The sequence below is a fragment of the Magnolia sinica genome, chromosome 11 (genome assembly GCF_029962835.1).
Source record: "Magnolia sinica isolate HGM2019 chromosome 11, MsV1, whole genome shotgun sequence".
NCBI lineage: Eukaryota > Viridiplantae > Streptophyta > Magnoliopsida > Magnoliales > Magnoliaceae > Magnolia > Magnolia sinica.
Window position 1 is genome coordinate 82,525,199 of NC_080583.1, and position 20,730 is coordinate 82,545,928.

At 38.2% G+C, this 20,730-nt stretch overlaps 1 protein-coding gene across 7 annotated transcripts in view; it reads left to right on the forward strand.

Moving 5' to 3' along the window:
• The first annotated feature begins 268 nt into the window (after positions 1-268).
• The window catches only part of LOC131219523 (phosphatidylinositol 4-kinase alpha 1-like), a 63,546-nt gene continuing 43,084 nt past the window's right edge, over positions 269-20,730 (forward strand). For 2 of the 7 annotated variants that reach the window (XR_009158243.1, XM_058214713.1), the window contains exons 1-3: positions 271-776; positions 4,202-4,561; positions 15,571-15,776. Coding sequence is in view for 3 of the 7 variants with exons in the window: in XM_058214713.1 (XP_058070696.1) it covers positions 627-776; positions 4,202-4,561; positions 15,571-15,776 (716 nt within the window). In the remaining 4 variants the exon portion in view is untranslated. Of the gene's footprint in view, positions 777-4,201; positions 4,562-15,570; positions 15,777-20,730 lie in introns of all 7 variants that reach the window. The other 5 variants (XR_009158245.1, XR_009158244.1, XR_009158242.1 and 2 more) reach the window with 5 other exon arrangements.

The window sequence follows — 20,730 nt, forward strand, 5'->3', positions numbered from 1 at the left end:
ACTGAATACTTCCGTAGTACCCAATCCGGCAATCCGCGCGCCCTAGGAAATAATCCTGAAAACGTGGCATATCGAAAACTCAAGTGGGCCACACCACGATAAACAACGGTTACTAACTGCCCCACCATTAAAACCTTCGTGGCCCACAGAAGTTTAGATCAGACTGATATCTGTGTTTTCCCTTCATCCTGATGGGGAATTACCTTATAAACGGCTTGGATTTAACATAAAACATCACGGTGAGCCCGAGAAGATTTCAACGGTGTCCACATCCATCCCCACCGTTTCCTACAGTGTGTCCCACCTTAGTTCTGGATCTACCTCCTTTTTCACGTCGTTGCGGAACTGATGGACGGTGTGGAATTCACAGGAACGTTTCGGTGGGCCCCACAAAGCTTCCGTCTGCAGGGACTCCCTGTAGGCCGGAGGTTAACTGGAAATTCGCGTCCCGCGCTGCGAAATTCCCGCAAGCATTTTCGATTTCCTTCGATTGAGAAAATCCTCAACGAACGAATGTTGGAAAACGGTGAGGGGGATGTTTGTAATAAAATAAAAAAACAGGGAGGGAGGCAGAGAGATTCTCGTAGCAGCGATTCCTCGTCGACGAGGACGACGACGACTCTGCAATGGCAGAGGCTTCTGATGCGAATCGGATCGTCGAATGTGGTCGTCTTCTCCAGCGGTTTTTGGACACTGCCGAGAAAGGCGGAGCGGTCGACGAGGGTTCGTTTCGCGAAACCTGTTCTGAGGCAATCTCATTGCTTCTCTCGAATCAGGTGAAAAAAAATAATTCGAAATTTCATCTTTTGTTGTCTGCGCGTTTGATGTTTGCTTTTTTTACCAAGTAAGAACTATTTGGAGGAAAGAACCTTAAGAAGCCTGAAATTATTTTTAAAAGGCCATGATTATTTTGAATTTTTAAAAGGATCCTCTGCCTGTTCGGATCGATGGCAGAATGACCAAAATGCCCTTTGTATTTTTTAATTAATTTTTTTAAATTTTTTTTTCAAGTGATGTGGTGGATCTGTGTGGGACCGTCCAAAGGGTGAATCCAGGCCTTGATGATCAGATACTCCCAAAAATTGGGCTGATCCAAATTGGAAAATTTGGGAAGTGTTTGTTGTTTTCTATGATGTGGCCCACCTGATAATTGGATCAATCTGTTTTTTTTTTGGTTTTATGATAATCGTGATGGGGTCCGCATGTTTCATGGGTTGGATGTCATGAACACATCACATGGGCCCCGCCCACAATGATAGGTCTTGCCATTTTCCTTAAAAGAAAATAAATGAAGTATATTTTGGTTAATTTACCCTCCGTCACTCATCATTTTGAAAACTATAAATGGTCAATGCCCTTTTTTCCCACATAAATTCATGTTTTTTGAGTTTTTTAAATAAAAATTCCTTGATTTCGTTATACATCCAATTTTTATTTATGTACCAGGCGGTGCAGGTAGTACCACAAGAAACTGTGGGGCCCAGGTGCTGTTTGTATAATATCCAAACCATCTAATTGCTTTGTCCCATCGAGATGTATGCAGAACGCAAAAATCAGGCCAATCCAATCATCAATTCAACCACGCCTTAGAAAACAATGTACAATCGCCCATCATCATTGGCATCACCATCCAAACCTTATTCCAGCTAAGTGGGGTGAGCGACATGGATCCTGCTCCCCAATTCCACTTAGGGGTTGTTTGGATGTCTGTAAAATTTTCTAGTTTTAGAGGCATTACAAAATAGTGTTTTGGATGTGAAAATTTGGGTGTTTTAAGTGTGTTTATAAATTGTAAATATGAAGTTCAAACACTTTCCAGGTAAACATTCAATTTGTTTTTACCCAGCCAAAAAAACCCATGTTTCATATTACTGGATTGCACCTGCAAAGACATCATACATAGCAGAGCATGATGGTTGATATGCATGCACTGTTTGTGGAGCCTTCTGTAATGTGTATGTCACATCCAATCCATCCATCATGTGTGTCCCTTGATGCTCCCCTATGGCCCAGGAAAACAGGCTGATTGATTCACCAGGTGGGTCACACAAAAGGAACAGTTGGGATGGAATGCCCACCATTAAAAAGCTTCCAGATTGTGTGTGGGGTGTCCCCCACCCAAGAAAAAAAAATCGATTTGAAGATTTTGGTGGGATTTACCGCTCCAAGTTCTGTTTGATGTGAATATAAACTTTCTACATGGTAAACAATACTTGTTAAACTCTTTAATGGTTCACTAGGCAAGTAAATAGTTTACCTTTGTGGTGTATAAGTGTTTGTAACTAAAACATTTACAAGCATCCAAACAACCCTTTAGCGGTCATTTGGATGCTTGTAAAGGGCTTAAGTAGGAATCTGTTGACATGTAATCAGATTATAGGGGCAGTTTGGATAGGTATATCTGCCTGTAATAAGATCGCAGGCTATAATCGATTACAACTTTTAGCTGTAATCTGAAACATGAGAAAAAGTCACGTTTCATATTACATATAAAGGGATTTCAGGCAACAACTATAATTTTTGAAAAATTTCAAAGTAGGGAGAGTTGCCGATCATCTTCCAATGGTTACAAGGACCCAAAACGAAAGAAGTGGATGGAGAAGAAGAAAAAGAAGACAAACCTCTCCCCCTCTCTCTGTTACTGTTGCTAGGGTTGAAACTTCTCATACATTGGGATGTTATCAAACCTCAGCGTTGTGTTTGAATTAGTGGGTCCACTTCTGTGGCCCACCAAATGATTTGTTTATCATAAAAATCGGCCATAGGCTTTATTGATTTGGGCTTATCCCAATAATCTATCTTACATAAAAACTTTATATGTCCTTTTAACTATGTTTAAAGGATTTACCACTCCAAGCTGTGTTGTGAATAGTGTTTGAAGTATTGGTATTGCTACAAGTTTCGCTGGCCAGGGATATAGAAACAATATCGATATCGCTGAGAATATTGTTGATAACAAAAAATGCAGAAAAACAGGGGGAAAAATAGTGGAATTTTCAATGAAACTCCAGGACATGTTAAAATGTATATATTTGCATATTTATAAATAAAAAAAAATTACAAAAAGAATGCATTCATAACAAGTTTTCATTCAATGGGGCCTTAAAAGCATGTGCCTTTGTAAGAAATCAGTCCAACCATCCCATCCAACCTTTCATCTGAACATCCATCGATATTGCGAAAATCTCAACAACACATGATATTTCACCAAGAAATCATCAACAATTGGAAAGGAAATGAAAGATTGTGTTCTCAATATCGTGCATGTTGCGATATCAATAATATCGAGATATTATTAATATTATCAATGACAAATTGAACACTACATACAACCATGTGCCCATGAAAAAAAAATTGAAATAAATTTTTTTCTAATAAACAAAATTCTGATGATATCAATAGGTTGGCAATGTTATTGAAATATCGTCGATACACTTATGATACAAGCATTACCTAAAATTTACATAGTCGAAAATATTGGTGATACATTGTTGATATTTATGCATTGGCAATACAAGCGACACTAAAATTTACGTAGTTGAAAATATTGACGATTAGATTAGCGATATTGATACATTGGCGATACTTAGCGATACATGGCTAATACCTGGAATTTCTGATACTATCAGCCTTATCGGTATCGCTACCAGTATTATAGGTATCACTGAGCTGGAGGTAAAGATAATATTGGAGGTATTTCGATAATATTGGAGATAATTCGAACATTGGTTGTGAGTGAATACCTAAATACAGGTTTTAAACAGATTTCAAGTTATCCAAGCACAGACTGCATGCAAACAAAACTGCTTGCAAACACTTTACACCTGTAATCAGAGTAATCGCATTACAACTTAATGACTTTACAGGCATTCAAACGACCCCTTATTGGTTCATATCCGAGTTCAAGGTGTGGGTCCCACATGCTGTGCATGGAATGCAACCTGTCCAGCAGTTGTTCATTGCAGTGATGACAGGACTTCCTAAAATCAGGCCATCCAGATCATCTGGTGGGCTCACCACTTCAATTCTGAGACCTTCACGGGGTATTTTGTTGTTTTCTATGGTGTTGCCCACCTGTGTTCGATATTTGCTTTTCTACCATGTTTTCCTAATAGGAAAGATTTTGTCATACATCAATTTTATTTTTATTTTTATTTTATTTTTTAAAATTTCTGAATCCAGAGCTGTAATGCTTGTTCAGGGCTCTGATTCCAAATCAAATAGAGAAGGCTTGTCACAGCTGTTGCATCTTCTTTGCTGGTGTCCTGCTTACATTTTAACACCAGAAGCAATGGAAACTGGAGTATTTAATTGGACTTCGATTCTTTCTGCAGCACCTCAGTTGGGGTCTGATCTCCTTCAAGAGCTTGTTGGTGCATGGCTGTGGACTATAAAAAAAAGACGTGGTTTATTTGCATGTGGAATGAGATATTCTGGGCCTGCTGGGAAATTGAGACCTCATGTTACACATGGGGAGCCACAAACACCACCTGAAAAGGATCCCGTAGATGGCATAATGGCTCATAGATTATGGCTTGGGTTTATCATTGATCATTTCAAGGTTAGAACAATAAAACCTTCTTCTCATGTTAGTATATTTTTTTAACCTGTCACTTGTGTCATCTAAAATCATTATCTATTTATGCATGCATGTGAATGTATGTATTTACTTTGTAAGGTTGTTAAACTCGATAAAGATTTATATATCATACTGAACACCATTATTCTAAGTCATTTTTCAAAAGATAATGATAATTTATTTAATAAAGGGAGCCAAACAAAAACATGTAATTTACAACAACCGGGGCCTAATGTAAGGGAGCAAGATCACAATCAGCTAAGGACTCAATACATGAGGCCCAACCCAACACATACACCTTAGACCATGTAAACACTTACAACACCGACCTTATTGTAAGTTGTACCTATTATTCCTGAATTTTGAGGCCTTATGAAGGTAGTGTCAGAGGTTGTGTATATCTCAGACCATGACAAGTCCTCAATGTGCACAATTTTTGGTTGCTAGTTGGTAGTTTAACAATTATGGAGGCATCTAATAGTTATCTAGTGCGTGGTGGAGTCTATAGTGTATTGCCACAGAATATTTAAGGTGGTGATAGGAATCTAGGAGCACGTGAGTTTTATGCTATCAAAAGTGCACTCGTATGGATATTCAATAATGGTGAGAAACATGAGTTTGCTATTGTTTATCTAGCATACTATCTGTTGCTCCCTTTTAATCCTTCATTTTTTTAAAGCATTAACAAAGACAATTTATTGCAAAAGGCAAAATGCTAAAAGATATTAATACAAATACAAACCAAACAACTACCTAACAAGACGTAAAAATTGGGACAGCATCAAACAACAGAGAGATCCCCAATGCCTTACATCCTTTCTCACTTTTAAAATGACCTTTGAAGCTTCCAAAGAGGTGTTCCGAAAATAATGATTATTTCGTTCACCCCACAACTCCCAAAGACCCAACAAAAGGGCCATTTTCCACTCAACATGCTCATTTTTGCCAAATCCTCCTTCACTCCACGCGCACATGAAGCTTTGCATAGATCCAAGGCTCACCCATTTCATCCCAAAACTATGAAGGAAGCTATTCCCACATCGTCCTAGCAAAAGGACAATGGATAAAAAGATGGTCCATTGTTTCCTCATTGCACAAGCATAATGAACACATATTGACATGAGACATGCCTCTTTTCCGTAAATTGTTGATCGTGAGCACCTTCTTCCAAGCAACCAACCATGCAAAAATTGCAACTTTTGCAGGAGCTTCACAGTGCCAACAAAAATAAGTGTGCTCATGAGTGGGATTTGAAGGTAATCCTTCGGATAGGTTATAAAAGGATTGCACCGAGGAAGTTCCTTTTTTATGAACGAGCCAAATGATGGAGTCCTTAGCCAATAACGAAGAACTTATTCTTGAAAGCCACTTTAGCAAAGGATAGAAATTCCTCCTGCAAATTCCTTCTACACTGCGGGGTCCACACCCCATTGGTCTCCAAAGACGACCAATATCAGTCCACTGTGACCTCTCCATTGATGGCAATACTTGCATACCGTAGGAAATTCTCCCTAAGGCTTCAGTTCCCCACTTAAACATCTTCTCAAAATCTAATCCGTCTACCATCCCTAAGAGCAAAACCAATGGCTTCCTTAAACCACCCCCCTATACTCATTATGCTCTTCGACGAACCTTTCGTTCACCAACCCCTCATCTAAACGATATTTTTTAACTATGACTTCCCTCCAAAGACTATCATTTTCAATGCCAACCCTCCATAGCCATTTCCCAGGATGTGCTACATATATGGTAACCAAATTTTTTCTTGTGTTTCTCTTCCGCACCCTGCCATAGAAGATCCCTTCTTAGCTGATCTAATATTTTCACAACGGATTTGGGACATATTGAATATGGATAGAAAATAGATCGGTAAGTTTGATAGAGCTGCTTTAATAAGGGTTAGGGCCTGCTTGTTAACGCTGAATTTTTGCACTTAATGCGGAATTAGGAAAATGTTCCGTGTTTAGTGGTGTTTGTTAATGCGTCGTTAACGCGGAAGAAGGAAAGCGCTAAGAGGTTTTTCACTATTCTTTCTGTAATAGGAGTCTGGCTTAATGGTGAACGCATAATGCACTAAGTAAATTTTTCATTAAACAAAATTTTTTGCTTCTAAAATTACCCCTTTTCAAGTTACTATGGCAATTTTTTCTCTTTAAATTGTTTATGCAATACAAAATCAACTTTTAACCCGTGAAACTTCATTATGCCCCACCATAATGCATGTGTTTCATCCATTCCATTCATCCATTTTTAAAGATCATTTTAGGGCTTGATACAAAAAATGAGAGGAATATAAATCTCAGGAGGACCATACCACAAGAAAACAATAGTGATTGGATATCGACCATTAAAATTCTCCTAAGGCCCAATGTACTGTTTATTTGACATCCAATCTGTTGATTAGGTCATATAGACCTAGATGAATGGAAAAAATGAAGATCAACTTGATCCAAAATTTTTATGGCTCCCAAAAAGTTTTTAATGGTCGACGTTCATTCAACACTGTTTTCCTATAATGTGGTCCACTTGAGATTGAGATATACCTCATTTTTGGTCTCATACCATAAAATGATCTATAAACATAGATGGACAGCATGGATGAAACACACATCATGATGGGGCCCACATAACACCGACCATCAGCCATTGGTTGGTGGCAGGGGAGTAGCCAATCTGTTTTTGCGGACGCGGATTGGATACTGACAGGTTGAGTAGCGAGACTCGCTACCGAAGTTACGTGGGCCCCATCATGATGTATCTTTTGTATCCACGCCATCCATCCATTTGGAAATATAATTTTAGGTAAAGATCCAAAGAATAAGTCAAATCCAAACCTCCAGTGGACCTCACCACAAAAAACAGTGGGGAGAGTGACGCCCACCATTAAAAACTTAAATAGGCCACAAAAGTTTTTGATCAAGCTGATATTTGTTTTTTCCCTTCTTTCATGTCCGTGTTAACTTGTGAAAAGGTTGGATTTGGATTTCAAATAAAAATCACGGTGAGCCTTAGGAAGGTTTCAACGGTAGGCATCAATCTCGCCAATGTTTTTTGTGGGGTCAACTACATATTTGGATCTGCCTCATTCTTTAACTCATGCTCTAAAATTAAATCTCCAAATAGATGGACGGTGTAGACAAAGCACATACATCATAGTGGGCCCATGGAACTTGATGACGTCACTTCGGTAGCGAATCTTGCTATTCAACCTGTAAGTAGCTAATCCATGTCCAAGTAGGATGCGGTTTGGTTGGTGCACCTCACACCAGCTATATAGCTGCTGCATTGATGTCAACAAGTTTTGTGGGTCCCATCATGAGGTATGTGTTATATCCAAACCATCCGTCCATTTGGCGAGCTTGTATTAAAGCTTGAGACGAAAAATAAGCTGCAAAAAGCGGCGGGGGATTGAACGTCTACCATTGAAACTTTTTTTGGGGTCACAAAAGTTTTAGATCAATATGATTTTTATTTTTATTCCTCTTCATACAGGTATTTGTGACCTTATGAACATATTGGATAGAAAATAAACTTAAATAGGCCACGGAAGTTTTGGATCAATATGTTTTCACTTCATCCAATTGGGAATGACCTTATAAACGGTTTGGATAGCATATAAATATAAGGTGGGCTTATTTGAAGGTTTTGTTGCTACTGGTGTTCAATCCTATACAACACATAGTGACAATCTTCCCGCTAAGAGGAATTGAGGGCCTTATGATGATATTTTAGTTTTTTATTAAGTATTTCAGTTTATTTAAATTAAATATAATGATTTTATTTTCATTTAATAAAAAATAATTTCTTTATAATGTAAAACATTTCCAAATGAGAGATAGGGACAAATGTGTCAAATTAACATATTTCAGACATTTAAGATGTTTGTTAACAAACAGTTTGTTTAAGATTCAGTACTTAATTTTTGGACTTCAGCCATAATTATCAAAGAAGTTTTTTTACTTCAGATTTCAGATTTCAAATTCAGCCTCTAGACTTCAGATTTAACAAACGGGGCTTTAGTCTACCCCCCAACCATAAATGACGCCGCTTCCATGATAATTGCTTCCTTTCTACTTTTTCAACCACTTTGTCCCACATATGGAAAGTAGGCTTCCCAATACAAAGCGGCAACCCCAGATAAGTTGAAGGAAAGGATTCCTCTTTGCAATCGAAAACCTTTGCAAGTCTACAGGTTTTGCCAAGGAGATGCCCATTCCCAACATTTTGCATTTATTTACATTCACCTTCAAGCTTGAGACTATTTCAAAACAGAAAACAATCTTCCTCAAGTTGTTAACTTGGTGACTGTCCACCTTACAAAAAAAGGACAATGTCATCTGCGCATTTATCCATCATCATGCTAAATACCTCCATAACTGCCAACAAAAAGAAAAGGTGAAAGCAGATCCTCCCTGCCTTAACCCCTTAGATGATTTGCAAAAAAAACTTGTGGAGAAACGTTGACTAAAACTGAGAAATTTTCTGATCAAGTGCATTCTTTGATCCACTCCCTCCATTTCTCACCATAAACTAACCTTTTCAACATATAGTTTAGAAAGTCCTACTCTACGTGGTCATTAGCCTTCTATATGTCAAGCTTGCAAACTAAACCTGGCTTACCTTCTTTAGCTCAGACATTGATACATTTATGGGCAATGAAGGCACTAACTAAAATTTGAGGACCTTCCACAATGGCCCCTTGAACCTTGGAAATCACATACCCTAATGAGGCTCGAAACCTTGTAGCTAGAATTTTTGCTACAATTTTATAAGGCGAACCGAACCTATCAAGCTAATAGGTCTAAAATTATTGAGATTCTCAGCAATTGCTCTTTTTGGGATCAAGACAATCAAAGTCGGACCCAGCCTAGAAACTAACTGATTACTTATGAAGAAGTTGAATACAAAGGCCTTTACATCCTCTTTAACCAAATCCCAAAAACCTAGAAAAAGGCCAAGGGATTAACCACCCGAGCCTGGCACTTTATCTCTACCAAGCGCATCAATTGCCTCTTTAGTTTTGACTTGGAGGCTAACTTTTCAATATCTTCCGCTACCCCCTTTGGAATCCTTTTGAAGGAGAGATTGTCTAGCCTAGGCCTCCACACTTCATCCAATAACAGTTTGTAAAATGTAACCTTCTCATCTCATACTTGAGATTTTTCCCCCACCTTTTCCCATTCACCTCAAGGGATTGGATCCTATTTGCCCTTGTCCTCACACTCAATGTTTTCATATCATTATCGCGTAATGTATCACACCCTTGGGATACAGATACATATCAGTTATCACATGGGATATACGGTTGTATTGTGTAATGTATTGATGTTGTTTGGAAACATGAGGAAACATTGGGAAATTGGTCGAATTTTTCAATAGAACTTTATGGATTGTTAAAAAAGACATCAACACACACTTAGAAATCAAAACATCACAAAAAACAAGTGCACATAATATGTTTCCTTTGTATGGGTCCTAATCTATGTGTTGTCTGATAATGCAAGTATATTCAAAATTAATTCATATAATTTATAAATGTAAGAAGACATGTATGAAAACACAAGCAATACATTCAAAAGTAAAAGAAGTGTAAAACTAGAAATATGCCCATGAATAATGTGCGTGGTTGTGGCTCAGACCCACATAGAGCTACACAGTGGCTCTAAATAATCATCAACATCTCGACGGGGTGCTGCTCTACAAACTGACGGTATCAGCCCAGGTCATTGTAGAATGATATCAATGAAGATACTCTCTAACATAACGCAAGTACTCATCCTCTCCAATTTGAGAAAATTAGGGGAAATTTCAAAATTTCCCCAATTTTTTGTAAATTGGCCCTTTTATTTGAAATCCCTAAATTAGAGTGTATTTGACAATGATTTCATCAAACACTCTTAAATAATCTAAAATATGGGGCCAATTAACCGTTGATCGAAGGGGTTTGGATTTTTATTTTTTTCAATTTTCTGCCTGTAGATCTGGACTTCCCACACATTCATGCAAAATATCTATCGATATCGATAAATATCGTTGATACAAAGTTTTTTTTTTTTTTTTTAAATATTATTTATTATTTATTTAATGATTGGTTGTGATATTTCGTGATATCTGCGATACCATGCGTTATATCCTACGATACAAAAAATTTTAGACACTACCTATGCGTTTCATTTCACATGGGTGGGATACAAGATATATCATGAAATATATCAGCCGATATCATCGATACTAAAAACATTGCTTGCACTTGCCATGCTATGAAAGAATTTCGTGTTCTTGTCCCCCTCCAACCATACTTCCCTAGACCACTGCTTCCATTTTTATTTTTTTTCCTCCTTTAGCACTGCACCTTTTACAAATGAGTAGGTGTAGGATCCATAGACCCTTCTATTAGATGTATCACTTCCGGTTAGATGTAGCGGACCCACAAAAAGATGAAGAACTTTCATATTACATTCTAAAATGGGTGACTTCTAGTGAATGTTTCATTGTTGATTTAAGAGACAATTATTATGTCTATTTTGATTCAAGATGCATATAGTTACATGAATGTAGTGAACCCAACTATTTTGGATGGTTAAAAGCTTTGAAGGAGCCTATGAAACCATATAGGGATGTTACTTATGGAATCCATTTCAAAGCTTGTTTGCATTTTTTGGTATGAGGTGATTGCTTGAAGCAGTGTGATTGGTTGTCATTGGCATGATTGTCCATATCCAATAGTAGTGTGCTTGCTCTTTACGTGAAGCATGACCCAAAATTATTAATGACACGAACTTGGCTAAAACTCTCTTGGTTGGATTAAGGGAGGTTAGTAGTTTCATAGGCTTTCCTAATCATGGGACTTGAGTCCTTTAAATCTTAGATTACAATCTCATGTCTAGCAAATGCTTTGATTCTAGAATTAAGAGTGGCAATGCAGGGCATTCTTTGCAATTTTGATATGGAAAAGGCTTATAATCACATGGCTTATGATTTTCTTGGTTATTCATGAAAGAGGATGGGTGCTGCAACAACTTGAAGAACCAGAAGTAAATTGCATTAAATATAAAAATACATACAAAATCAGGGCTTCTAATATTCTCTAAACTGCCATAATTGAAATTTGATTACTCTGCTATTAGTGAATAAACAATGCATTTTTCCATGCAGCTGCCTACCTTTTCGACTATGGACTGAAATCCTCCTGCTTTAAAACTATTTCTCAAAACCCGCCTGCCCATTTCATTTACGTCTTGCAGCCGCTTACACTAGTGGATGCTTAACGGATGGAGAGCCGCTAACTACAAAAATGTCAGTTTTACTCCTTGTTGATTGTAGATATTACTATCTGACCCCTCTTTTGGTTTTACCCTTGCCAAATGATGGCACATCCCTCCTTTTTGCCCCATCTCAGCTGGTATGAATGTCATTCCATGAGGATGGGTGGGGTCCACATGATAGGGCCCATCATAATGTTTATTTGCACGAGGACGCATGCCAATCAACGTGCAAGCATGAGTTTGGTGGACATTTTTCTAACGCGGAGGGGAGGGTTGCTTGACCATAGGTGGGGCCCATCATGACTTTTGTGACAAATCCAATCTGTCCATTTGTTTTGCCAACCTCATTTTAGGCCATTGGCCCAAAACTGAGGCCAATATAAATCTCAAGTGGGCAAAACGAACATGAAACAATGGGAAGTAAACGCCTGTCATTGAAACATTTGTGTGGCCACATGATGTTTGTGACAAATCCACTGCATCCATCTATTTCTCCAAATCATTTTTGGCATGGGCCCAAAAATGAGCCCGATATCAAGCTCTAGTGGGCCACACAACAGGAAAGAGTGGGATGGAACGCCATTGTTGAAACATCTTGGGGCCATCTGGGCCCACTTTGAGCTTTGGATTTGCCTTATTTTTAGGCCTAAGCCCTAAAATGATATAAAAAACATATGTACGGGGTGGATTTCTCACAAACATCAAAGTGGGCCCCATGTACAATCAAGTTAGGTTAGCATGGCAATCAACGTCCATCAATGCGCGAATAAGAGGATTGATGGACATTTAAATCTAGAGGGCGAGGGTTGTCCGACTTAGGTGGGACCCGCCATGATGTTTGTGACAAATCCACTCTGTCCATTTGTTTTGCCACCTCATTTTAGGTCATGGGACCAAATATGAGGCTGATCCAAAGCTCAAGTGGGCCAAATCAACATGAAACAGTGGGGATTAAACGCCAGCCGTTGAAAGATTCGTGTGGCCACAAGCAGTGTTTTAAATATCAACGATATCGGCCGATATATCCCATGATATATCTTGTATCCCAACTGTGCGATACGAAACACACAAGTAGTGGGATATATCTCACATGTTCGATCCGGCAAACATTTTTTTTTATTTTCGATCATTTTTTAAATGTAAATCATGTTAAATCAATGCCAAATTGTTAAAAATCCATGACTTTTCATCTTTTGCATGAAAAATCATGGATTGGGAAGCTTTGATTTCAAGATTTGGAGAAGGACCGAGTTGCGGAAAATTGAATAAAAATTTCTCGCAAATTGGTTACAATCTATGTCCGAACATAAAATCAAACATGTATGTAACCTAATCTAGTGATTCTTATTTTGCTTTTGAATGTATTGCTTGTGTTTCCACACGTCTTCTTACAAATTATATGAATATACTTGCATCAATTCAATTAGACAATGCATAGATTAGGACCCCATACAAAGAAAACCTATTATGTGCACTTTTTATATATATATATATAATTTTTTGATTTGTAAGTGTGTATTGATGTTTTTTTTAACAATCACAGAAATTTCATTGAAAAATTCGACCAATTTCCACTGTTTCCATAACAGTGATACATTACGCGATATAACCGATATATCCCATGTGATAACCGATACGTATCCATATCCCAAGGGTGCGATACGTAACGCGATACCAATATTTCGAACACTAGCCACAAGATGGTTGTGACAAATCCACCCTGTCCATCTATTTCGCTGGATCATTTTGTGCATGGGCCTAAAAATGATGCCAATACCAAGTTCCAATGGGCCAAACAACTAGAAACAGTGGGGATTGAACCCCATGGTTAAAACGTCTTTAGGCCATTGTGAGGCCTATTTTGAGATTTGGATCTACCTCATTTTGGGGTGCTTACCCTAAATGAGCTGGAAAAAACAGATGGATGGGGTGGATTTCTCACAAACAACAAGTGGGCCCCACGTACAATCGGGGTTAGGGTGGCACACCCATGGTTCCAACGTAATGGGGAGATTGCCAAGTGTAGTAAAGTGAGGGCAATCTAGTTAATACCAAAAATACAGAAACCTATGTTCAGGGAACTAACAACAGGCGGTTTTATGTATAACAATGAAAACTATGGGCGGAATTTGGGAAATAGTTTAAAAGCAGAAGGTTTTCAGTGTGTAGCCGAAAAGGCAGGCAGCGATAAGGAAAAATCCCAATAATCAATAACGATAAAGGAGAAGGATTGAAAAGTTGAACCACTTCACTCAAACTCAATGGCATGTGAAGGGCTCTAAAGGCATCCCACAAGTAGATTATTGAATCCCATAACAGGAAACAACAAAGCAGCCTAGAATAAGCTCATTTAACTCAAACCAACTAATTGACCAACCCCAGTTAGTTGGGATGAGGCCTTGTTGATGATGATGTTCAATCAATAAGCATCAACAATTCATAAATGATGAGTCTTTAAATGTTTATAAACTTCTCCTCAAAAGGAAAAAAGAAACCTTGAAATAATCCTAAATAACCATCCAAGACTTCTAATCTTAACGATATATTTCAATAATAAAAGAAAAAGACTAAGCATACTTGAATCTTGTCACAACCATGCATACTCTCTTTAAATCGGTTGTAAATCACTTGGCTGATATCAAATTTCTATAATCTTAGGCTCGTTTGAAAGCTAACTCAATAGGCTTTGAAAGAGACCAATTTCATGAAATTGAGACATTGTTTGATACCCACATAAGTGGCCCACAGCATAAATGATGTAAATTCTAAAGGGAAACTCGTTTAACAAATAAATGTATCTCTATCAACTAATTAAATAAGAGGTCTCAAGTCCAACTGGTTAAACCACAGTTAACAGTCCACCCAGTGGATTACTTCCAACCTGTTAACTGCTTGTGACAACCAATCCTCCTAATCGGTTGGCCCCACCATGAGGATCACCTAGTGCAAAAATCAGCCCTATCCAATCATCAAGTGAGCCACACCATACAAAACAGTGTATAGCCATTGATAAATAGCAAAATACAAGTGTGGTCCACTTGGTGAGTAGATGGAGCTGATTTTTGCATGAAGTGTTCCTCATGGTGGGGCCAATCTATTGAACGGGTTGGATGTCCCATGCACTTAGCAAGTTAGAAGTTATCCGCTGGGTGGACCATAACCTTTGGTCCAACCTGTTGGACTTGAAACCTTCTCATTAAATAATTAACCCTATAGACTTGTAGATAGCTTAGTCCAACTTGGCCATTGATTTAGGCTTAGATCTCTCATAATAGCATGGATCTGATACTGGTTTCTCATTAGGCCAATCTGGACCCTTTATGATTCCCAAATCTTCAGTTTGGACAAGTGTATGGTCTAGGTACTCAATTGGATGGTTGAATTTTAACCAAGAGTCTTGAATGGGACTGTTCATGGCTGCTCTTCAATCTGATCCTCTGACCTTTGATCGACCTGCTTTTGGGGTCCATCTGTAACCAATCTGATAGATGGGTGGCCTGGATGCATCAATGCTCATGGCTTGAAAATATTGTCCTCACATTGGAAGAAGGTATTGATCCAATGTGCACATTTACCTTTATGCCGCGTTTTCTTCTGCTTTAGCGGCTGTTGATGATACAATTCCATGTGCCAATTGACATCTCTTGGGTAGGATGGCATCGTAGATCACACCACTTCTTCTCAAATTAACTTCTGTTTCTTTATCTTTTCCCTTCTATTGTGTAGGTGGTTCAAAATGATACTTTTGAGTTGCTTCTGAAAATGCTAAAAGAAACTATGGAACCCACAGATCATTTCTCACGACATCCTGCTGCTGCCGGTACCTTTTTCACTGTCATGCTTCTTGGACTTGAGATCTGCTCATGCCAACATCTGAAAAATTTGCAGAACTGGGGAACTGAACTTCATTTGCTAGAGAACCTCATCTATCGGTTGATCACATTCTCTTTTTTCCTTCTCAATTGATTTTGATTTTTCAGATAGGCTATTTGATCTACGTGTGATTTATGTTAACCTTATTAGAATTTCTTACTGAAAATTTTCTGCTGGAATAACTTTTTTCCTCTTGGTTTGAAATACACACACACACACACATACACACACACACATATTGTTGTTCCTTCAAGATATACGTATATAATTGGATGCATGCTGATGCAGGACAATTAACCACTTGCTCTAAAAGCTCGAACTGATAGAGCATGGTGAATTAATCCCTTTTATCTCATAGCCTAGGCCCCACATTGCATGGGTTAGGACCTCAGTTGAACCACCCTCGTGGGCCCCACATCACATAAGTTCCGCCTCACACGAGCCACCCACCTCACACAGGCCGCCCACCTCGAGTGTGCCCCTGCATCCCATAGGCAACCCCACTCGAGCCCGGTGTGAAAATGCCCCTGTATTAATCACCCACGGTGAGGAGTCTCGAACATGAGACCTCCCGCTTTGATACAACTTTGATGCAGGATAATTAACCATTTGCTCTAAAAACTTGAACTGATAGAGCATGACGAATTAATCACTTTTATCTCATAGCCTAGGCCTCATATCGCATGGGTTAGGACCTCAGCCGAACTCCCCTCATGGGCCCCAGATCACATGGGTTCCGCCTCACACGGGCCGCCCATCCCAAGTGTGCCCCTGCATCCCACAGGCAACCCCACTCGAGCCCAGTGTGAAAATGCCTCTACATTATATGCTTAATGAATCTTGTTATTCATGGTCGAATTGACAGCTGAATCTTGTACTCATGTTTATATTTAAATATGCAGACATTTTAATGCATGAGCATCTATGTACAATCTATTTATCATATTGATTTTAAAGTGATAGGGCTCTAATGGGATTGAGACAATTGATTGAAACATAGAGATAAGAGTAAGAATCAACACCTGGTTGAGGGTTCGAGTACCCATAGGTGGTGAAATCCCACCATGGCGTGAGTGTGTGGTGGTGTGCTAAAAAAAGAAAGAAAAAAAGAGTAAGAATCAACACATGGTTTTTGTAGATCTTTAGAAAGCATACAATGGAGCTATTACGTAGGTTATGTGGTGGGTGATGAGGAGGAAAGGATCCAAGGAGTATATGCAATGCAACAAAGGAAATGTACAGGGATGTTGTGTGAAGTGATGAGGAGGAAAGGATCCAAGGAGGATATATCAATGCAACAAAAGAAACATACCGGGATGTTGTGTGAAGTGATGTGCCTTTGGAGTGTTGTGTGACAGCTGCATACCACAAAATTTATAAGACACCTATTTGATTGGCTACACTATTGTATGGGGTGTTGAGCCAAGTGTTGCAAAGATGGTCGTGTTGAGATCGCTTTGTGGGAAGACTGGGAAGAGTAGAAATAAGAATGCGGTCATCTAAATCATTGGAGTTGTCCCAATAAAGAGATAAAATGATGGCAAGCATATTGATATGGTTTGATCATGACATGGCTTTGGTAAATAGGGGAATATTGATTAGGGTTGAAGGTCCTGAAAAAAAGATTAGCCAAAGACATAAAAGGTCTTGGATTGGTGGTGAGGGGGGAATATTAAAGCTTGTGTACTTACAAACAATGTTCGAAGTATCAGTATTGCTACAAGTTTCGCTAGCTCGGGATACGGAAACAATATCGATATCACCAATAATATCGCCGATAACCGGAAATGCGATGTGGGAAAACATGGGGAAAACGGTGGAAATTTTCAATGAAACTTTAGGAGATGCTAAAATACATATATTTACATATTTAGGAATAAAAAATTTGCAAAAAGAATGCACATATAATAAGTTTCCATTTAATGGGGGTCTTAAAAACATGTGTTGTTGTAAGAAATTTGTCCAACCATCCCATCAATCTCATCTATCCATCCAATCATCCTAGCTTCCATCCAAACATCCATCAATATTTCAGAATATAGACAACACACGATATTGCACTGAGAAATCGTCACAAATGAAAAGGAGACGAAAGAATGTGGTTGCGATATCGCCCATATTGCGTTAATGATAATATCGTCGACAATTTGATCACTGCATACAACCATGCTCCCATAAAAAAATTGAAATAGATTTTTTTTTAATAAACAGATTTTTGGCGATATCGATACATTAGCGATATTGTCGAAATATTGCCGATACACTAGTGATACAAGTGATACCTAGAATTTACACAGTCGAAAATATTGGCGATACATTGTAGATACTGATACATTGGTAATATAAGCGACTCCTGGAATTTACACAGTAAAAAAAATATTGGTGATACGTTGGTGATATTGATACCTTGGTGATACTCTCCGATATCTAGAATTTCTGATACTACTAGTGTTATCAGTATCGTTGAGTTGGAGATGAAGATAATATCGAGGATATTTTGATAATATCGGGGATACTCCGAACAATGCTTACAAAGGATATGCCCTTAGGATTGATTGTAGAATCAAGATTTGTGAAGGCCAACCCAAGTAACAAGGACAGGGTTATGACGACAACAACGGAAGTCTAAACCTACTTGGCTCTTCATCTAATCCTAATATCTGTGCAACATGCAAATCTAATATTTGAATAATCACATTTAACTTATGTCCATCTCCATGATTTCCAAGATGTAACGTTCTGAAAAATGTTCAAGTTATGTTTCCACCCTAAATTCCTAACAAGCTGCAGCCAATAATAATACATGTATGTCAATCTATCCAGCTAGGGAACCCTAACTGTTCATGAATTTAACAAAAGGGTGAAAATATCAATTAGCCACGGTTTATTCTAGATCCTTAGAATATCACCTGAATGTGAAAAGGATAATCATCATCATCTAACCCTTATCCCAACTAGTTGGGTTCAGCTACACTATTCTTGTTCCAACATTCCACTTTGTCAAGGACAATATCCTCATTTAAACCATAGGTCATTAAGTATTTTCTTACTACCTTCAACCACATCCTTTTGGGCCTTCCCCTTGCCCTTTTAAAGCCTTTCACTCGAACCAATTCACTCCTTTTTAAATGGTGTAGTTCTTTGTTTTCGTTTCACATGGACAAACCGCCTTAGTCTACTTTCACCTTATTCCCTCATCTTATTACCTAGTGATGTTGTTCCTAAGTTCTCTTGAATACTTTATTTCTAATTATATCCTTCCTTGTCTTGCCACACATCCATCATGACATCCTCATTTCAGCTACACTCACCCTCATAAAAAATGGCTGGTCTTATAGTTATCCTACAAAAACTCCTCTTCAGTTGATTAGTATGTGGCAATCACATAGAAACCCAGAGGCACATTTCCACTCCATCCACCTAGCTTTAATTCTATGAGAAACACTCTTCTCAATCTATCCACTCTCATGAGTTATCAACCCAAGATATTGAAATGGTCATTTTGGGGTAGTTCTTGGTCAACAATCATAGCTACTTCATCTCTTGCATTCCTACTGTTACTAAAACTGTATTCCGCATACTCTGTTCTAGTTCAATTAATTTTAAAACCTTTACAGTCTAAAGCATCCTTCATAGTTTTAGCTCTGTGTTTACCTCCTCCCTCATCTTGTCAATCAAAACTATGTTATTTACAAACAACATGGCCATGGGACCTCTTCTTGTAAATGCCTTGTTAACTCATCCATAACCAATGCAAAAAGAGACAGGCTCAATGCTGACCTATGGTGTAAGTCTATATTAATTTGAAAGTCACTTTTTCTCCATAGTAGTCCTCATATTTGTTATGACTCCCCTATACAGATCCTTAATTATGACAATATATCCTCTTGAGACTCCATTCTTTCTCAACACCCAACATGTTGTAGACTATGACATAGCGCCTCTGGGAGTTTTGTGCCCTCATTGCAGTCCCATGCCTGAATAAAGGAGGGTTGTGTCATGTTGCCAGGTGGCACGAAACTTTTTCTATAACTTTCATCATGAATCCTAGCGAACCCCAATTAGTTACGATAAGGGTTGAATTTTGATGACGATGAGTTGTCTAATTATGAAATAACATCAACAGTTGACCGTCCCAGTATAAATCCAAATTGATTTTTGAGGCTTTCATTCCATGCCCTGATCTTTGTTCAATCATACTCTCCCGAAATTTCATAGTATGATTCATAAGTTTAATCCTATGATAATTACTGCAGCTCTATATGTTTCTTTTATTCTACCATTCTTCTTATTGTCTTCAATCTCACAATTCTGTTGAACAACTTTGTCAACCAAAATAAACTAATATCTCTTGTGCACTTCCAAGCCTCTATTGGTATACCACATGGTCCTAGGGCCTCTCGTATCTTCATTTTTTTTCTCAAAACTTCTTTCACTTCAGATATCATAATACTTTAAAAGTGTCTATGATCTCCAACATCATTTGGGTTTATGTAAAAAGGATAATTATCTAGTCTAAAAACTAAAATAACGTTCATACATATTCTCTGTTTTTTCTTTTTTATGAATATGCATATTTCCTTGACTTATCTGCAACATCCCTCACAATTGACCCAATTTGCGTTTTATATATGTAATGTCATTCCAGTTCACTTGCTCTTCTTATTTGAATCATTTTTATGTTGCATGTTGTAAGCCAATTCCAACAAACTTTTGGGGAGGTTTAAAAGGTAGTGTTGAGATAGCCAAAGGTAAGGCTGCTGGCTCGGATGGGTATGACGTCCTTCCAAGTGTTGAGACATTGTTAAAGTGGATCGAATGGAGTTTGTGTAGGAATCCCTTGGGAGGTCAAGGTTGAACAAGAGTTCAAATAGTACTTTCTGTACCCTGATTCCGTGAGTGTAAGAAGCTGTTGAAATCAAACATTTTAGGCTGATTAGTTTGATTTTGTGTATTTAAAATTTTGGCCAAAAACTTGCCTATGAGATTGAGGGAGGTTTTGGGTGGTGGGGT